Raw genomic sequence first — 19255 nt, forward strand, 5'->3', positions numbered from 1 at the left:
AGCAGGGGCTGGGGGTGGCCGATACTTTTGCAGAATTTCCCAGCTATGCCACAATTATACCTGTCGCTCCCCTTACTCAGAGCAGTTCTCTGGGTGCCCTCGCTTGCCCCCACACAGATTACAGTCTGGGGAGAAGCTATTTATTCACTGGGTGTTTTAGTTGCACAATTTTTACTATGTGAGTCTTGCGTCTCCCAAAGTTTGAAGTAAGGGTGTAGCAGATTAAGAGTGCAATTTTATGCTTCTGTTTCCCAAAATCTAGGCGGGGTAATGATATAGATGTGATGAACTCCAAAGGAAAGCCTAAAGTAGTGTGTCTTTCTTTCTTTTCTTTTTTCTTTTTTTTTTCTTTTTTGGCATGGCTAGATCTGATATTTCCACCATAGTTCTAAAAATATCATCTGAAGTTGAAAGTAAATTATATGCAAGAATTCATTCTTACCTTTTTTGTTACTAACACAGAACACAGATTTTTTTCAGAGTAGCAATGTGCCTGGTCACTAATAACTATCTTTCCAGATTCCCAGACTTACAGCTAAACAAGGGCAAAGGGCCAAGTTCTGGCCTATGAGATGTAAGTGGAAATTTATGAATAAGCTTCTGGGAAAGAAAAGGCAAGACACAGCTAGCATTGCCTGGAACTCAGATGTAATGTCTGGAAGTAGAGCAACCATATTGTGACATGAGGATGAAAGCCACATGCTAAAGATGGAGAGTCCGGTGCTCTAAAGAACTGGACCCAAGACTTTTTTAAGCAACTATACAGCTTAGAACTCTACTCTCTGGACTTCTTGTTATGTGAGAACCAAGCTCCTATTAACAAATAAACATTTATAAAGAGTGCTCAGAGCAGTGCATGACACATAGTAAAAGGTTATATAGGTTTTTTCTAAGTAAAATAAAATAAATATTTGCTTTAGCCTCTGTAATCAGGTTTCCAGTATATGCAGCCAAACACAATCTTCACTAATACACAAAGATATTGCCAATATTTCATCATTACATTATTATTCTAGCACCTTCCACAGTACCTGGTACTGAATAAGTGTTTTTTGAAGAAGAAAAAAAAAAAAAGAGCTCTTCAGTGGGATTTGAGGAAAGGTGAGGGACCCTAAAATGTGACTCTGTATGTCTCCATATGCTCTAGGCTTTATCTCCCTAGAGGACCCCCAGTGGCTCCCTTTTTCTGTGTGATGATAGCACTGGGTCTCTTGGGGATGGATGGAAGGATTCCACTTGTTTGGACTGACATGCCTCCCTGCATGGTCATTGGAGCCAAATGAGGAGCATAAACTACCACAAGCCTGCACCTTTCTGCCAACTGACACAGGGAGAACTGAGGTCAGGGCCAGGAATGGGCAAAGTGCTGAGTAAAACTTATCTTTGAGGTTCCCACGATGGAAACAAAACATGGGTAACTCAGTGTGCATGTCAACGGGCATGTATGTGACCATCAGAGCTAGAGCCGGATATGGAAGCAGTAAGTCACGTGACTTGACCCCCTTCTCCAGAATATTTAAGAACAAAAGGGGTTCTGGACATGGGCACAGAGAAACATTTTTCTTACTATGATCCAGGGCTACCTAGAAAAATAATTTGACCTCTGGCTTCTGGAGGGATGGAGTGACACTGGAATTTAGTCTTCTGTGATTTCTCTTCTGATTCTTGGTGAAGTTCACCTTTAACAGTGAATATAATGTTCTTTAAATGTAGTTTATAAAAATAAGGGTGACCAAAAAATACACTCAAGCAAACGCCACCACCCCACTGATGGTCTTCAGGAGAATTGTTCAGATTACACTCTTTTATTGATTGATTGGTTCGAAATGAAGTTTGTGTTGTTGTTTTCCCACAGAGAAGCTTGATTTACTATAACGTAGGTTATCAAAGTTTTGTACGTTCTCGGCTGAAAGATAGTTCTAGTCATAGAACATCATAATCTTTCATTGAAGGCTGAAAAGTTTTAAAGGTAATCAAGAGAATGGATGTGCCTGAAATGTGGCCCCAGGGTTCAAGGTGAAGGGTGGACAGGCTGGAACAGGAAGTGGCTTGGAGGAAGTGCCCTGACCTTGATGAGTCAGGCTGGGCCCTCTCAACACCTCTCAGGTAAATGAGTGTTTGGGTTAGGGTTTGCTCATTCACTTAACAAATGTTACGGAGCACCTGCCCAGAGCCAGATGCTGAGCGGGCTCTCAGGACAATAATGATGAACAGTCCCTCACGGAGACCGCTGCCTGGAACCTGCCTCCCAAAGCACCTTCCTGGACCAGCAGCAGCATCACCTGGGAGCTCTCAGGCCCGCCCCAGGCCTGCTGCATCGGCATCTGCAGGGTAACGCGATGCCCGGGGGACTCAAATGTCCATTCAAATTGGAAAATGGTCCGGATAACAAGGCAAGCAAAACCAAGTGTTACTGGACAGGTAAGTCCCAAATATACGCATCTCTTCAGCTACTGAGGCTACTCAGGCTAAAGTCACCAGTGGGTTTAAGTGGGCTGGGGTGCTTCCTGAAAGACAGCCCTAGAGCAAATTTTTTTTTAAATATTTTTTATTGATTTTGAGAGAGAGAGAGAAAGGGAGAGGGAGAAATAGAAACACTGATGAGAGAGAAGCATCATCGATTGGCTGCCTCCTGCACGTCCCTACTGGGAATAGAGCCCACAACCCTGGCATGTGCCCTGACCGGGAATCAAACCGGCGACCTCTTGGTGCATGGGACAAGGCTCAGCCACTAAGCCACGCTGGACGAGTTAGAGCAGATTTTTAAAGAAGGTTAGGGGTTTAGGGTCAAAGTTCTGTGTAGCAACTTATTTTTTTCCAATAAATTATCCTCTCTAAGCAGCCGATAGATACATTCAGAATACCAGGCTGGATTTAACCTGTTTTCAATTCTTATGTTTCGCTGTCATGTAGTTTGCAGCAAAAGAGCTTAAAAGCAGAGGAAAGCCTGGCTTGTCCTGTGTCCTACACTGGCCCCGTTGTGTCTGCTGAACAACGTTTCCAGGCTTCAGCCTTTCTCCTGTGAAATGGGGCGAACGTTTCCATCCTGGGTCAGGCAGTGACGAATCTGACAAGGGAAGTTTGTAATTGTCGGAAGTTTTTGTTAGAAGGCTCACACACAGCCTGGATGTCACATCTTGTCATTGTCATCCCCAGCTCCACCAAAATTGGGGGAACCCATTCTACACGCGATTTACCCAGGGCCGTTCTCCACCGAGCGTCACCAGAGAGGAGGAGACATTCTCCCAAAGCTGTGTTCTGCTCACCACTGAGGGGTCACAAGCAGGGCCCTCCTTATAAACCACCAAAGCCATGAAACATGGACGCGTCCCCACGTACACCGTTGTGCTTGAAGGCGAAGCTGCGAGGCCCTATCGTGCCCTGTCGCTAACACAACTTTCCATGCAGCGCAGTTTTTCCAGTTTAATTGATATATGACCCTGTTTATTTAAGGAGACGTGTAATGGCTTCTGCTAGCAAGCAGAAATTGCAGAACACATACAAGCTCTGTGTGTGTGTGTGTGTGTGTGTGTGTAGGGGGAGGGGGGGAGAGAGACAGACGCATGGAAATGGGTAAACTGCAGAAAAACAAGAGGTGCTGGTTGCACAGGATGAGGTAACAGTAGCCAGAGGTGAAACAGCATTTCGCTCTTGTGCAAATTAGCCATTTAACGTTCCTCTATTCCCCAGGCCTTGCTGTGAGGCCAGGCCAGGCCAGGCCAGGCCAGGCGAGCTGGTTCTGGTCAGACTGCGGGAAATTCCACCCCGTGCGATGGTGTTGGTGGTCTCCGCTCTGCTCCAGCCGGGAGCCCACAGAGCTAACACCCGCTCCTTCCACTAATGAACGCGCCCACCCACGCAGGACCCCCCCACCGCCCTCGCGCCCCTCCCTCCATGAGCAGCCCCCTCGCACAAGCCACGTGGCCACCAACCGTTGCCTTCCTTATGACCACCCGAGGATTCATTTCGGGAGCAAAATCTGTGAAATCATAAACTGCCAGCATCTGCCTGATAATGAAGCAAAACCCAAGACGCTCGGGAGGAATCCCCTGCGCCGCCCGGGGAGGTGGGGAGGAGGCAGCGGCCCTTCCCGGCCCTGCGCCCCGCGCCCCGCGCCCTGCGCCTTAGCGCGCGCCCCGGGCGCATCCGTGCAGGACGCGCCAAGCCTCGGGGGCGGGTCCCTCGGAGCCGGGCTATTTGTCTTTCCTCGTAAGAATGCTAATCAAAGCAGAACTCGAACCCAGCAAACAAACAAGCGAAATACCCCGAGCTGGCTCTTTGCACGCGGGGTGGCCGAGGAAGGCAGCCTGAAGGGTTCCTTTGTGGCCAGAGGCGTTTTTTTGAAAGGAGACAGCAATGGCTGCTTTATGGGGAAGTGGCAGGACGGCCACCTCGTTACCTCACCACCGCGGTGGTCCCGGGGACCACCCGGGAGCCTCCGACAGGAGAACACCCCGGCTGGCTGAGGGCTTCTTCCAGGGCGCCGGTGGGCCGGGCTGGGGCGCAGCTGTCTCCCTCCAAAGGAGAGGGTCCCGCCTTTCCGGCGGGGTAGACGCAGGGCCCCAGCAGCCTCGGTGGCTCCCGTGCCGAGCAGCGCGGCGCTAGCTCAGGTTCCTGCGACGTTTTGCAGAGCACGAGGCTGAATGGGGGGGGGGGGGGCGTGCGTCCCCCTGGAAAGGCCAGGCCTCCAGACCGAGCCCACCCTGCAACCCGGGGGCTGAGGCTGGGGGGGGGCGGGGAAGAGTAGAAGGAAATAGGCGCCCTGCGATTGAAGTGGCCTGGAATAATAAATACACACACTCTCCTTTAAACACGGCTCGCCACATCCTGGGGAATCTGGAAAAATGCGCCGCCTCGCCTCCCAACACCCTCCTCCCGCCCTCACCCCGACAGCAGGCGGCTTTCATGAGCTTTGAGAGAAAGCACGGCCCTTTGATAGTCAGGGGCTTGTTAGTTCTGGGCTAACAGCCCTCCCAGGCCGCTTTGAATCCTTTCAAACACTTTTCTATTTTAGGTCAAGGAGGTTCGTAAAAGTACAGATTGGAGGTGGCGGAGGAGGGAGAGGAAAAGGGGCGGCCTGTCGTCGGGCAGCCAGGGACCCCTGGAGGAGCCGTGGGGCCTGGTGGACATGCCCTACCGTGGTTGTGGGGGACAGATGGTGGAAGGTGGCCTTGAGCCCCCGAAGGAGACCTGGTCTCTTCTGGAACCCCCCTCCCCCCCCAGGCAAAGGTGAGGTATAGCTGAGTCTATGCAGATGCTTGAAAACCCACAGGCCTCATGTGTCTGGCGCTGACTCCTCCACCCGCCAGAAGAGGGCAGCGCCTGCTTCTATATGACACTGAAAGCTGGGGTGCCTTCAGGAGGATTCCTGAAATCAGTAATAGCTCTAACATGTTGGTGCCGACTGTGTGCCCGGGACTGTCCCTAGTGCTCTAATGCGTAAATTCATTTAATGAACAATGCTACAGGAAAGAGCCCTATTATAATCTCTGATGAGGAGGCGTAGAAATGAAGAGAGCTTGCTCTTGCAGCCTGGGACTCCCTAAAACAGAGCTCAGCAGATTATAGCCCAAGGGTCAAATCCAATCCACTGCCTATTTCTGCACTGCCCTCAAGCTGAGAGTGGTTTTTACATTTTTGGATGGTTGGGGAAAAGTCAAAAGAAGAAGAATATTTCCTGACACCTGAAAATGTGGTATTAAAATTTCTGTGTCCATAAGTGACGTTTTCTTGGAGCACGGCCACATCCATTGTATACAGTTCCAGCAGCAGAGCCAAGCAGTTGTGACAGCCTGCAGAATCCGCAAAATCCAAAATATTTACTATCCGACCCTTTACAGAAAAAAGTTTGCCGACCCCTGACCTAAGAGATAAGTGCGACCTCCAGGCAGGAGAGACAGGAAGCAGGAGGGACTACAGTCCCAGAGAGTCAGGGGCAATGCTGACCTTGACTCACTTTCCTTCCAACAGGGTAGCTCAAGGTCAAGCAGAAGGGAGGGTTTCGCCTTTCACTGCACAGCCTATAAGAAGTGATAGAATGTTTGATTTAGAAAGGGCTGTGGGAATCAACTACCACATTTCATCAAGACTAAGATGCATGTTTTGTCACATTTGACACTTTTGCAGCAAAATATTATAGTTTAAGTGAAAGAATTTTTGTCTATTTGAAAGCAGTTTTTATTTCTTGGTGGTACTTAAAATAACAGTGTCTTACAATAAATGACACCTTAGATTGGGCAGTTTCTTCTTCCAAAGGACCAGCCTCCTTTTGTATCCTTCCATCGATGGGACACTCACTTCTTTAGTTGGCGGCCCATTGGGCAGATTTCATGGTAAATTTCTCAATATTGAGTTGAAGCCTGCGAGCCTCCGTTTCCCTCTACATCAAGTGGGAGCCTCTGTTTTCCTATATATCAAACCGGGGTGGTCTTGTTGAACATATTTTCTTAAAGGGTCTTACAGATTTGATTACGACTGAGGGGTATAGGCCGGGAAGAAGGCACTTTGACCTCGGGGGCGAGGCGGAGCAGAGCAGGCCGCAGGGGCCCTGGGTCTGTTGGTGTGGTCCCCCCAGGCAGGCTGCGAGGTGGGAAGACAGGGATGAGCTTGCGTGGACACAAACCACTGAGAACACGGCAGGGAAAGAAAAACTGCCAGTGCTACAGACAGATTCGTTTTCCGTCAGCATCGGGCTGGCGCTTGGTGCAGCACAGGGGCACCTTTTAGAGGGGAGAGAACAGGAGCATTTTGAAGATTCGGGCCTGCGTGGAGGAAGGAGACAAGGCAGGAAGGAGGGACGCAGCTCAGCTGGTCTGTCCATACTGTCTTTCACCTGAGCTCTGGGCCATGGTGCGGGGAACAGGGAGAGGCGGGTGAACCAACTGACGCTGGTTTAATAACCACAACGTGACCCTTCAATCGCACGTCCATCGAGAATGATTTCTATCAAGAATGATCTTCCCCATGATGGGATGAGCTCACGGAGGTTTTCTAGAGTCTTCAGGATTGTCGATTTTCTCAGGAGAAACCCAGGGAGCACACTGCTTGCTTCTAGCTCCCGGAAGAGAAGCCATGGGCATGAGGACATCTTGACTTTTATTTGGGAACAGAACGACTGCTCAGAGAACTTCATGGTCAATGGCGACTCCTTAGTCCTGGCGCAGGATCTGGGGCCAGGGCCTGGTGCAGACTGTGATACACCTCCCTTTCCCCACAGTGGCAGCCAGGTTTGGATTTGAACTGGGGATGAGGGGGAACAGAAGGCTCAGACCCAACCAGGTACTTTTCATTTGGGGACATGGTATCCTGGATTTCCTGGGACAGTGCCAGTTTCTACAAATGTGATTATTTTCAATGAAGGCAATTGGTTAGGCATCTGATTTTCAGTTCTGAAAACGTGGCCACTACACTTGTAACTAAGGAATGACAAAGCCAGAGAGACAACTCCATCTGAGTATGGGACTTGTCCTCTAAGCGCATTGCACTGTGTCCAGCATGCCCAAGGAAGGTCTGTAGGAAGTTAGGAGGTTTTCATGGGGACAGGTATTTCAGGAGGACTATGCTGAGAGATCAGTGTCTTCCATAAGTGAACAGGGGCACATCTTTGTTTGTGTCATAACAAAAAGAGGCAGGCATAAGCAGGCTGCTCCAAAGCTTGGGAGTGACAAAGAGGAGCGGGAAAGTTGGTGACACCGGCCCGAGGCCGCAGGGAGGTCTCACGGGTCTTCGAGAGAAGATGGGGAGGAAAAAGAGGAGAAATGGCTTTCAGGGTCAGACAGGGCACAGGTGAAGGGTGGAGGGGAGTGCCAGGTGAGGACACTGCCTGCAGGGGGACAATGGGGAGAAGTCAATCAGCTGGAAGTCACTCGCCTGGAGTCTACAGCCAAAGGGAAGGGAAGTCATAGAAGGGAAAGGCCAAAGAAATGAAAATAACAGCTCCTCCGTGCCTACGACTCAAGGCCCCAGATCAGGAATACCTGTCATTTTTCTGGGAGGTTGGTTTATTTTTGTCTTCTGGAGAACCGAATGTAGCGGCGGGGGTCCCTCCTGTCTGCCGGGTTGAGAGCCAGATTTGTGGTCAGCTGTTTGTCGATCGAGGCCCTGGGAGCTGCTGTTACTGTTCGGCTCACCCGGAGCTGCGTTTTATGGTCCCCCCTTGTTTTTCTTTCTCACCTCCCGCTAGTGAAGGTTGCTTTGCTTTGCTTTATGTGTCCCTGTGAGCGGCTATAAAGTCCTTCTGGCACAAGCGGAGTATAAATTTGAAAACAGAAAGAAGGCCCATGAGGCAGGAATACAGAGATGGGAATTCGAGAGGAAGCTAGACTTCAAGGGCGAAGAGATGGAATTCCCAGGAAGGCTCGAAATCCCCCAAATCCTCCAAGTTGGGACAAACACCGCGTAGCACAGAAATACGTGGTGCCAGCAGGTTAAGATGTATGTGCGCTACGTGCGTTAAAAGAGGGAAAATACAGATGTGAGGGGAAAGTCACAGGGCTGCATAGGACAGATGGATCAGATAAGAGATTGGGTGTGGGGCTTCTCAGACATCCGAGAAGGGGAAAGCGAGCCCCGTGGGAGTGGGCGTGTGCACCAGGTTGACGGAGGGAATATTCGAGAGTGAGTCGAGCAGGAGAAGCTCTGGATGCTGGAGTAGCAGCTGTATCTGGGGGACATGCGATAGGGTTAGAAGAAGCTTTAAAGGCGCTGTAAAAATAATAAGGAAGAATAAAGAACTAAAGCAGCACATTAATTAAATCGATTTGTTAATTGCCTGGAACATATACTATGTACAAAAAGTGACATAAACCAGTAGAACTCATAGGATTAAAGTATAAGGTAAAAGAGTGTGAAAAATAAAATAAAATACAGTATTTTATGCTCAGATTGGGGTAAGTAGTAGCAAAAATGAAGTTCTTGAGCACCAAGGGGTTTGCCAGGGACTTTCAGAGTCTGTTCAAATGGCAGTTTGAGGGTAAGAAATGCAAAGTATAAGATGGATATTCAGAGAAAGAAGCCCAGGTCCTCTTATATGACAGAGAGTGGGGGTGACATGTCCAAGTAGAGTGTAAAAGAAACCCCTCAAGGGAAGGGATACACTGGGGACCCAAACTGATGTCCCAGGGCAGAGTGACAGAGCAAGTGTGTGCCCGGGAGCGTGGAGACCCGGAGCTGCTGAGTCTGGGGCTGGCTGCTGGGTCTTGGGTGACCTGGTGTCTGTGTGACACGGTGGCACCTCAGAGGAACGTTCAAGGAGCAGTGGCAGGATGCGGGGGTTTGCTACAGCGATACTCGCAGAGAGACCGGAGGACGTTAGAGGTAGAGGCCACCAGCGCTGCCCACGGTGGAGCCAGGCTGCTGTGGCCGAGCAGCACGCGAGGAGGCGGGATGCAGGGCGAGGGCAGGGCTGACAGCCTTAGTCCGGGCAGGTTACAGAGGGGCCCACGGTGGGATGGACGAAGCTGGAACCCTCCCGCAATCCTGCTTCAGAACGCTCCAGATCTTCAATACTGAACAAACGACATCCCTTTTCCTTGCTAGATGGAACGAGTGATGTGCGGGGCCCAGAGCAGGGCCTCCTGTAGCCAAATCTAAGCCCAGTGCTGCGCTGTCCCTCCTCGGGGCAGAGAGGGGGTGTGGACCGCCTCAGGGGACTCGGGACTCTGCTGTGGGCAGGGCCATGGCTGCTTTCTGCAGGACACTTGACCTCTGGCTGCTGAGCCTAAGAACCCTTGGACCCTTTGACCATAACCAGGGGCTATGGGGTCAACAAAGGAAAAGTGAAGGGGAAGGGTCGGGAGTGGGCTACAACGGTTACATTGAAGGACGAACACGTGGCGTCTCGTTAAAAAGCAGAAGAGAACAGCGCCAGGAACTTTGATCTGGGGACAGACTCTGGGAAAGCAAAACTGCAGGAGCTTGGAAATGTGCAAATGAGTGAGGGGGAGAAGGAATCACAAGGGCAAAACCATCGCGGAGAAAAACGGTGAAATAGAAGAAGGGAAAACAATGAACGTTGGCCAGTGTGGAATTTATAAGAAATTGATACTCGATGCTCAGTGGAAACCATAGCTTTGGCTTTGGGGGCGGGAGGACTGTAAGTTCGGATAATATGTAAATACCGTTTATAACTTGAAAAATCTGGACAGCTCAGATGAGATAAACTTTCTGAGGGCGCTTTGACAAGCATGAAGGAAGATATTTGTGGCTGAGAGGCGAGGGCGCTGGATGTGGAATCTGAACGCTAGAGCAGAGAGCCAGCCCTGCGGGGTTTGAGGGGAGGCGAGGACACGGGGACAAGCCCCTGGTCCTCTCGTTTGCCTCTGAGTCCTCAGCTGGGAAAGTGGCAGTATCTGTCCTTTCACACGACGGCTGTGAAGGGCCACATGAGCTTCCCAGGATGGCCACAGCAAAGCACCACAAACTGGGTGGCTTACAACCATGGAAATCTATCTTCTCAGTTTTAGAGGCCAGAAGTCCAAAATCAAGGTGTCGGCAGGGCCACGCTCCTTCCCCCGGCTCTAGAGGCGAAGGCTTTCTTGTCTCTTTGAGCCTCTGGGGGCCCCAAGGGCTCCTTAGCTTGTGACTGCCGCCCTCCAACCTCTGCTCTGTCTGCACATGGCCTTCTGCCCTATGTCTCTGTGTGTCCTCTCCTCTTTTGATACGGGCACCAGTCATAGGATTTAGGGACCATACTAAATCCATGGTGATCTCATCTGAAGACTCTTTACTAATTACATCTGCAAAGGCCCTACTTCCAAATAAGGCCACACTCTGAAGTCCCAGGTGGACATGAATTTGTAGGGAACACTACTCAACCCATCACAGGGTCCAAAGGCAGAAAAACAAGGACGCTGGATATATTTAAAATATTTTCCACCTCCTTCTTCTGTTGCCTAAAAGGTCACTCTCCGTATAGTACCTCCTCATACACCTCTAAAGGCTGCCATTGCCCCTTCCATAAAATCCACTCTCCCAGGCTGGCACCGCAGGCTCTGACAACTTTTCCTAGTCTCTGTTGCTGGGCTTTCCCCACCCTCCCTGCAACATCCACCCAATGCTTCCAGACAACTGACTCCCTTTTAATTTTTATGGCCCAGTTGGAACTTTTTCAAGGAGCTTTCTCAAAGTCCCTGAAGGTAAATTCTTCCTGCTCTGAACACCTTTGGCAGATATTGTTTCTCCTTTTCGCAGGACAGTTAATCAGCTCTTCAAACTCCCTTTGAATTAAGTCATCATTTACCTCCTGTCTTGTTACTTGACATTTTGTGAATGTAAGCCTTTTTTTCTGCCTCAACCAGGCCTCAGAGAATGGGAGGGTCTTTTTCTAGTTATTTTTCTAGAATCTAGTTCTGTGCCTGGCACTATCGAGGTCCTCAGTAACTCTTGCCGGCTTATTTACTTCCCGCTGCACCAACCGTGTGCCTGCCTGCCCAAATTTCTTCTCTTTCAGCCACGCCTGGCTGCCTTTCCTGGTCACCTGGGTCTAAAGCACTGATTTTCACCCTTTCTCATCTCAGGGCACACATAAACTAATTACTAAAATTCTGCGGCACACTAAAATACATGTTTTTAGCCTATCGAACAAAAAAATAGATACAATTTTGCCTCATTCACACAGGACAGCTATTGCTGTGTTGACGGTTGTCATTTTTCTATTTGACAGTCTAAGGGAAACGAGGTCAGTACCTCTCACTAAATAGTCAGATATTGCATGTTTTAAAAATTCTTGTGGCACAGTGTTTGCAAATCGCTGGTCTAAAGAGACGCTTTTCTCCTCTGAGCCCCCGGAGCATCTGTGAGGTGCCACCTGGTTTCGGTCCACTGTGTGTTTATCTGATGGCCATTCATCCACAGAGACGCCCGAGGTGCTTACTCTGGCTCTGTGCTAGGCTCCATCCAGGCTCCCGCCTATGGCTCTCTCATTCACTCTCCTGTTCAGAGGGCAAGTAAACTTTCTCCCCCGTGTTCCTTTTATTCTCTAGGGCCTAACAGTTCTTTAGGTGCTCTGCATGCTCAATTTGACAGTTCTGTTTGAATCACTTTGGTTAATTCTGGAAGGACAATGCCAAAGGAGGGACTGAAAGTACTGTGAGCTTAAATGAGGCAGTCAAAGCCCTCTGAGAAGCAGCCCAAGAGAGCCGAGCCCTGAGCCCTGTAGCCAAGGCCAGATGGAGGGAGAGCCAGGCTTTGAGAGGTGGCTTCCCAGCACCCTCTGCACCTGCAGTGGGGAGAATGCAGCCGGCCAGGCTCTGCCTTCAGCATTCGCCAAGGAGGTGACTACGTTGTCCCACCATGGCCTCTGACAACCACCCAAGAAGTCTTTTAGGGACCAGAGGAAGCTGTTGTTTCAACAGGACTTCCTGAGGACACAGGCAGGGTTGTGAATTTAGGACAAACAGACCATAGCACGCGGAGGTGGGACCCTTCTACGCACTAAGGTTGGCTCGGAACACACACTGCATCCCTCCCCCAACCCAGCAGTAAAGCCTATGGCCTTGTCTCCTGCACTAGCCAGAAGGCAGGATCTACAGCCCCCTCCCCTGTGTCCAGGGGGACACGGGGTGGGGGAACAACAAGCAGCATTGCTCCCAGGTGCCTCTCTGGCCCGAGTACCTGAGATGCCCTGGGAGGGACAGCGCTGCCAGGGTGCCTTGGTGGCAGGGACTCACTCACCAGCGTTGTTTTGCTGCTTCGTGTTTTTTATGTAGGCAGAGAACTTGGAGAAGATGTCAATGCCTGCTGTGTTGGATTCCCGGTGTTTTGCAGCCAGTTTGGGGTACCTGGAATGAAAGACGTGGGGTTCTAGGATCAGTGAGAACCTGGAGCTCCTTTAAGGGAGAATCTGTCCCCATCACAAGCAACACTCCTGTTTCTAGCTGGATCCACTAATCTTTTTGGGTTTTACTCCCATCCATTAGGGAGGGTAGGTGTCTCAGCCCTAGGTCGCTGACAGAGAAAAACAGGCCAGCAAGCAGCCTGAGGGGACACAGTCAGGAGGCAGGAACCAAAACACCACTCGGAGGGCCCAGAAGTGTCCTCTTCCTGGACCACCAGCACCAATGCACCAATAAAAGGCCCGGATCAAAATTCTGAACAAGGTTACTTCTGTATCAGGTGAGATCTCTGATAGGTCCCCAATGCACATTAAAATAACTACCCACCCCCAGGCCTGTGATTATATCTTGGCGGCACAGAGCTAATTCTTGGAGCAAGGAGATGCTAGGCAGCTTGGCACCGAGGCCTCGAAACCATTTCCTGAAAAGAAGGATGCGCGTGGTCCTTTTCTGAAATATCCTCTGCACACTCCTTACTTGTATGCAGTAATAAGATCAGTACCGGGCTCCATCAGCAGGACGAGGGTTTTCAGTTGTTTAACTTCCAAGGGTAGATACAAATTTGCAAGGCTCCAGCCCCTCTCGCTTACACATCCTTTCATTTTGAAGCCAGAATTTAAAAGGCAAACTGGGGTTAGGACTGTTTACCATTGAGATAACAGTTCTTGAGACAGAATGAGATAAACTTGCTTGTGTGAGAATACATGGCTTTGACCCCTCCATCCACACCATTCAAATGAGCAATTATGATTTTAAAAAGTTATTTCACAAGCATTTTATGTGTATGGCCTGGCAGGGGTGAGAGGAGATGTAAGACAGTTGCTTGGTTATAATTATTATCAAGTCTGTGAACCTTTGTGATCTCTGGGTGAATAGCTGTCAACTGGGAACTGTTTGGTTGCTTTATATTTGAAAGCAAAATGGGGTTTTTTGTTTAATGTTTTAAAAAATTTGAACCAAAAAGCCTTTAAAAATTATTTGTTGTTCTTTCATTTTTTCCTGCTCCTCCACTGGCCCATTAGCTAGGACTGTCCACTCTTGGGCCATGTTAGGTAGCTGTTTAATTTCAGATAGACTGTTCTACCTCCAAAGCCCCCAAACCCTTGCTGAGGCTTGGCAGAACACCGTGGGTGAACTCTCTCCATCCACCAGGAGGGGGCGCTCTGCATGGGTTCTGCACACATGCCTGTCTTCCTGAGTGTACGGGGAATTATCAAGTTCATCTGCTCTGATTGCAGGCACAAAACAAGCTTTACTGCAAGATGCTAAGTAATCTACCAAGACGTGGGAATTTAGGAAAACCCTTTCCTATTTTTACCTTCGCACATAGAATCTGGCATGCTCTTAGAATTGATTGCCTTACGTTATTAATATATGCCAAATGCTTTGTTTTTGCTTGATAAGGTAATAATGTAAAGAGAGGAGGGCCTAGAAATTGCATTTTCATTTGGGTTTGGGTTTGTTAGGTTTTTTTTAATGTCTTCATTTGTTCACACTTCCAGTAATCTGATCATTTCTTCATGATCAGTATGAGCCAAACATGGGTGGTGGTACCCAATCCACAATGGATGACAAAGGGCTACATGTTCAGGGAGACCTTGGTAGCGCTGTTTTCTAAGCACTAGAACTCATTGAGACCTTGCTGTATAGCATAATGTCCCATTTGAAGTTTGTCCTTATGGGAACTGTGTCTTCAAATATTAACCTCACAGATTTTGGTAACTAGATTTGGGGAGGTTACTATACAGGATATTAAGCATATTTATTTTAGCTCCACATTTACACTATATTTTAAATATGCAATAGGTGGGCTATAGAGTCCATTCCCTTTTTCCAAAAGGCTAGAGAATAGTGTTTCATTCATAGAAACATCATTGAAATAAGGTTGCGATGTGGCCTGGTGACAGTCAGGGAACGGTGAATGTCTCTAACTCAGAGGTTAGCAATCTACAGCCAATAGGCCAAGTCCAGCCCAACATCTGCTTATGTACCTCCCAGGAGCTAAGAATAGTTTTTACACTTTTACGTGATCAAAACAAAATCAGAAGAGGGATGTTATCTTGTGACGTGTGAAAATAACATGAAATTCAAATTTCAGTATTCATTAATAAAATTACATTGGAACACAGTCATGTCTGTTCATTTACCCATTGTCTATGGCTGCTTTCGCTTTATAAGACTGGAGTTGTGACAGAGACTATATGGCCCACAAAGCTGAACATACTCACTGTCTGGCTCTTTACAGCAAAGTTTGCCAAACTCTCCTTTAATTAATGAAAATTTCTCTCTACTCTTTTTAAGATATCTTATTTCAAATGCATTCATCTTAGACATGCACTTAAGCTTCATTCTTGGAAGTAAAACAGTTGGCCTCTCATCAAAAATAAACTTTTCTTTTGTAAATAGTAGCAAAAAATATATATATGATTGCAGAAGGAAGTGCTCTGACTGGCCTGGAGTCCCAACTGGCTTCTCATTGACTATAGACATTGATCGCCATGCCACTGAACAGAAGGGCCCCAGTGCAATTAAATCAACATGCAGTAAGCGCCTACCAGGGGTCAGGCCTTGACTCTGATGTTGGGACTACACTGGAGAAAAAGAGTCAGTCAGTCTTCCTGTCCTCATGGAGTGACCTGTGCTGATTTCAGGGGCTCCTGAGCAGCTTGAGCATTGACCCTCCCTTTTTTTAATGAGCTGAAAAGTGGATGGACTTCCCCTCTGTCCTTTCATTATTCCTACTTCCTCGCCTCACCAAAGCCTCACTTGAGAAGCAAGTAAATGCTTCTGACTCTTCTGCTCCTTGACTGTGTGCTTGCCTTGTTCTGTCTCTGCTGCTTAAGAAAATGAGCCTTGGAGGTAGACGAAATCTAGCTTATTCATTAAAAGACACCCACTGGGATCTGTGGTTTTAAGATCCAAGCTCACCAATTGTCCTTATAAGTGGATCTTGGAGATAGTCACAAAAGAGGAACCAATCTCTTTTTCTAACTCTTCAAGCTGCTATTTAATGAGCTCTTACTCGATGTCCATCACTAGGCTAAGCAGCACTATCTTCTATAATAGTCCCTCGAGATCAACATTATAGTCATCATTCTATAGATGTGAGAATTAAATATTATACACTTTTAAATTAAGTAATTTACCTGTAGCAGAGACCACTCATGGTCAGTAAGTATCTATGTGCTTCTCTGCATTTCCCAGCTTCTCCCTCTCAGTGAGGTTGGGGTCATGTGACTGGATTGTCGCCAATAGGATGGGAGGGGAAGTGATGTAACCACTCACAGCCCTTGCCCTTAAAAGATCATTTTTGCATGATCTTTTTTCTCTCTCTTTCCCTGCTGAAGGAGCCTTGAAGGAAATGTATTCCAAGAGCTAAAGATGGGAGAGGGCCACACTACCCATTCCGTTGTTGCATGAGTGAGAAATAAAGCCACGTTCTGCTCAACTACTGAGATCTTGCGGCTAATTTGTTACTGCAGCACAACCTAGTGGTGCAGATTAGAACTCATTTTTCTGACTCCAAAGTCTATACTCATAGCCACTATGCCATTCGGTCTTTGGTATTGAGGCTGTTTCTCCACCTCCCAGAGGGTTAGAAGAATATTCTTCTGAGATATCTGTAAACATTTCTTAAAATAATGAATTCAAAGTGTCTTCCAACTCTGGCAGTGTTCTGAACCCTGTTAACTCTCAGTAATATCTTGCTAGTTGACTAACTGCATGCCGTGCCATGTAACTAAACAATCAGTTTACTGCTCCCCACTGAATTTTTATCACAGCATCTATACAGCAGGGTTGTTTAAAACAACAATCAGCTCTGGAAAAGCACTTAGAAAAACTCATGGAATCACAGAACTTCTGCTGAAAAGCATCTTACAGACCAGGTAGTTTCACCCCCTCCTTTCAGAGATGAGAAAATTGGGAGGGCCTGAGCAGGACAGGGGCTTGTCCAAGGTTGTAAGACACACTGTAGAAGGGTGGCCGGAGTAAGGTCTCCTGACTCTGGGTTCTGAGTCCTATCAGTTGGGCCATTCCACAGAGGTCACAGGTAAGGACCAGTGCTAGTCCCAGTGCCTCCCTGTTGAGTGCTAACTGGGTCAGTCTAAGGAAAGGAATGGAAGTTAGTCTAATTTAGAGACTGTTTGAGACTTCCTGGGTTCCTCATTTCAACACCAAATGCTTTGTGGGACCAAATGTGATTATTTTTAAAAATTGTTGGAGTGTTTGTATGTGTGTGTTTTTTTCCTTTAAAAAATAAAGCTAAGGGGAAAAAGTCTCCCACAATTTCTTGGCTCTCTGGCAGCTTTTACAAACAGCGGAGTGATGAGAAACACATGGCCGACCAGGGCTCCCTGAACAGTTGTGGGGGAGTTGCTGCCCCCTGCAGAGCCAGGTCAGGCTGTGCTCCTCCAGGACCTCAGGACTCAGGCCACCAACCTCCCATCTCAGGTCAGTGGGAAGCCGGCAGAGGCTGGTGGCTTGTTGTAGGCAGAAAGGCGGGTCTCCCATTGTGGAATTGTGGCATTGGCTTGGTGACACATGCCGGGAAGTAACTGTGGCATGTGCCCCAGTCTGACCTGTACCAAGGCATCTGAAGGACACTCCTGAGGGCTCTGGAATGGTGAATGGTCTCATCACTAGGGCCCCCACCTTGGCGGCCTTCTGAAGTTGTATGTGTTTTAACAGTTCCAAGGTTCTGCTAGCTGGGTGTTGTGGGTGACGAGGCCACTGACGTGGCAGGAAGGCACTTAGTAAAAGCTCCTATACACAAATGCAGTCCAGAAAAAGACCTGGACCAGAGGCTGCAGAACTCAGGACAGGTAACGTGGGTGGACGGGAGGTGGGAGGAGACATCTTAGCTCTACTGGGGTGATGGAAATTTCAGAATCTGATGAAATAATAATAAATCTGATGATGGCCTTCCTCTGGAAGATTGTACTCACTCACGTGGGGCATACACTTTCAGGGGTCACATGGGCCCCCTTAGTCCCATTGTAGATGTAGACTGGAGACCTCCGAGTTTGAGAAACAGCTGGGAAAGGCACAGTTGGACTGGGGGCCTGGCAAGGATGGGGGTGAAGAATCTGAGAGCAGAAAGGGCTCTGGGGTCACCTTTTCACAGAGGAAGCTAATTGAGGCCCAGAGCGGAGAGGATCTGGTTCAAGGGGTCATAGCACATCACTGGCAGAATCAGGAGTGGGCCCGAGGTGTCCAGGCTCAGCTCAGCCCAGTCCTCACACACTTCCATCCATCCCGCCTGGCAAAAGACCACGAGGGGCACTGTGCTCCTCGCTGCTTCTATTCCCCATTCCCTCCTAAGAAACCAGTGCCAACCATAAGGCCCAGTCCCAAGGGAGAGGAATAGCGCCTGGGCCCCCTGGTACCCCTCTCAGCAAAGTGGTCTATGTCCTGTTCAGAGACCTGAGTGGCTGAGCTGGGTGTTATGGGTGGGGCTGCTCAGCTAATTTGCTTAATGTACTTATTTAAAGTCTACACTCAGCTACTTCCAGTGAGCCTGGTCCCATTCTTAGTGTGAAAGTTAATTGCTCTAATCTGGGTAACAAAGGATGCTTTTAAGAAGAATTTATACATGTTCAAGTCTTAATCCGAACATGACTGGGAGTTTTCACAATGATTTGCTAGATGTATGATCTTAGGCAAGTTACTCAACCTCTCCATGCCTCAGTTTCCCCAACTCTAAAGTGAGGATGATTTCCCATCTCCTGAGCTGCACAAAGTAAGGGCAATATGAGGGCAATATAAGTGTTGATAAATCAATAAAACTTTAAAATAAATGCAAGATGGTGGTTTTTAGTAAAGTCTCACAGGCTTTACCTGCTGAGTATCTCCCGAATCCTTCCTACCCCTCTCCTCCATGTCACTGTCACTTGCATAGCTCAGCCCGCCAGTCTGTCTTACCTGGACCATCACCAATTAGCTTCTCCCAATTAATTTCTTTTGTTTTCTTTAATCCTTACCTAAATATTTTTAAAATTAATTTTAGAGAAAGAGGAAGGGAGAGGGAGAGAGAGAAACATCCATTGGTTGCCTCATGCACACACCCTGACCAGGCAGGTGGGGTGTCAAACCCAAAATCTGGGTGTGTGCCCTGCCCGGGAATTGAACCCGAGACCTTTCCGTGTACAGGACAACGCTCCAACCAGCTGAGCCACACACCAGGGCTCTCCCAATTGATCCCTCCACCTCCAACTCTTCTATCCTCTGTCCCCCTTACCTCCAGGAACCCCCACCCCACAAGTAAGCCTGAAAACTGACTCTCCAGCACTTGTGCTTAGAACTTTTCCATTTAACCTACAGGATAAAATCCCAACTCTATATGTAATATTATTTTTCTATTAAAAAACAAAAACAAAAAAACCTTTTGAGGTTGTTTTAATCCCCAATTACAATTCAGTATA

The 19255-nt window shown here is 48.3% G+C and overlaps 1 protein-coding gene across 3 annotated transcripts in view; it reads right to left on the reverse strand.

The window, feature by feature from the left end:
- CLIC5 (chloride intracellular channel 5) overlaps positions 1–19255 on the reverse strand; it is a 140900-nt gene that overhangs the window by 20737 nt on the left and 100908 nt on the right. For all 3 annotated transcript variants that reach the window (XM_081140729.1, XM_081140731.1, XM_081140730.1), the window contains one exon: positions 12673–12779. In XM_081140729.1, the coding sequence (XP_080996855.1) occupies positions 12673–12779 (107 nt within the window). The remainder of the gene's footprint in view (positions 1–12672; positions 12780–19255) is intronic.

The sequence above is a fragment of the Miniopterus schreibersii genome (genome assembly GCF_964146895.1).
Source record: "Miniopterus schreibersii genome assembly, chromosome: 6".
Lineage (NCBI taxonomy): Eukaryota > Metazoa > Chordata > Mammalia > Chiroptera > Miniopteridae > Miniopterus > Miniopterus schreibersii.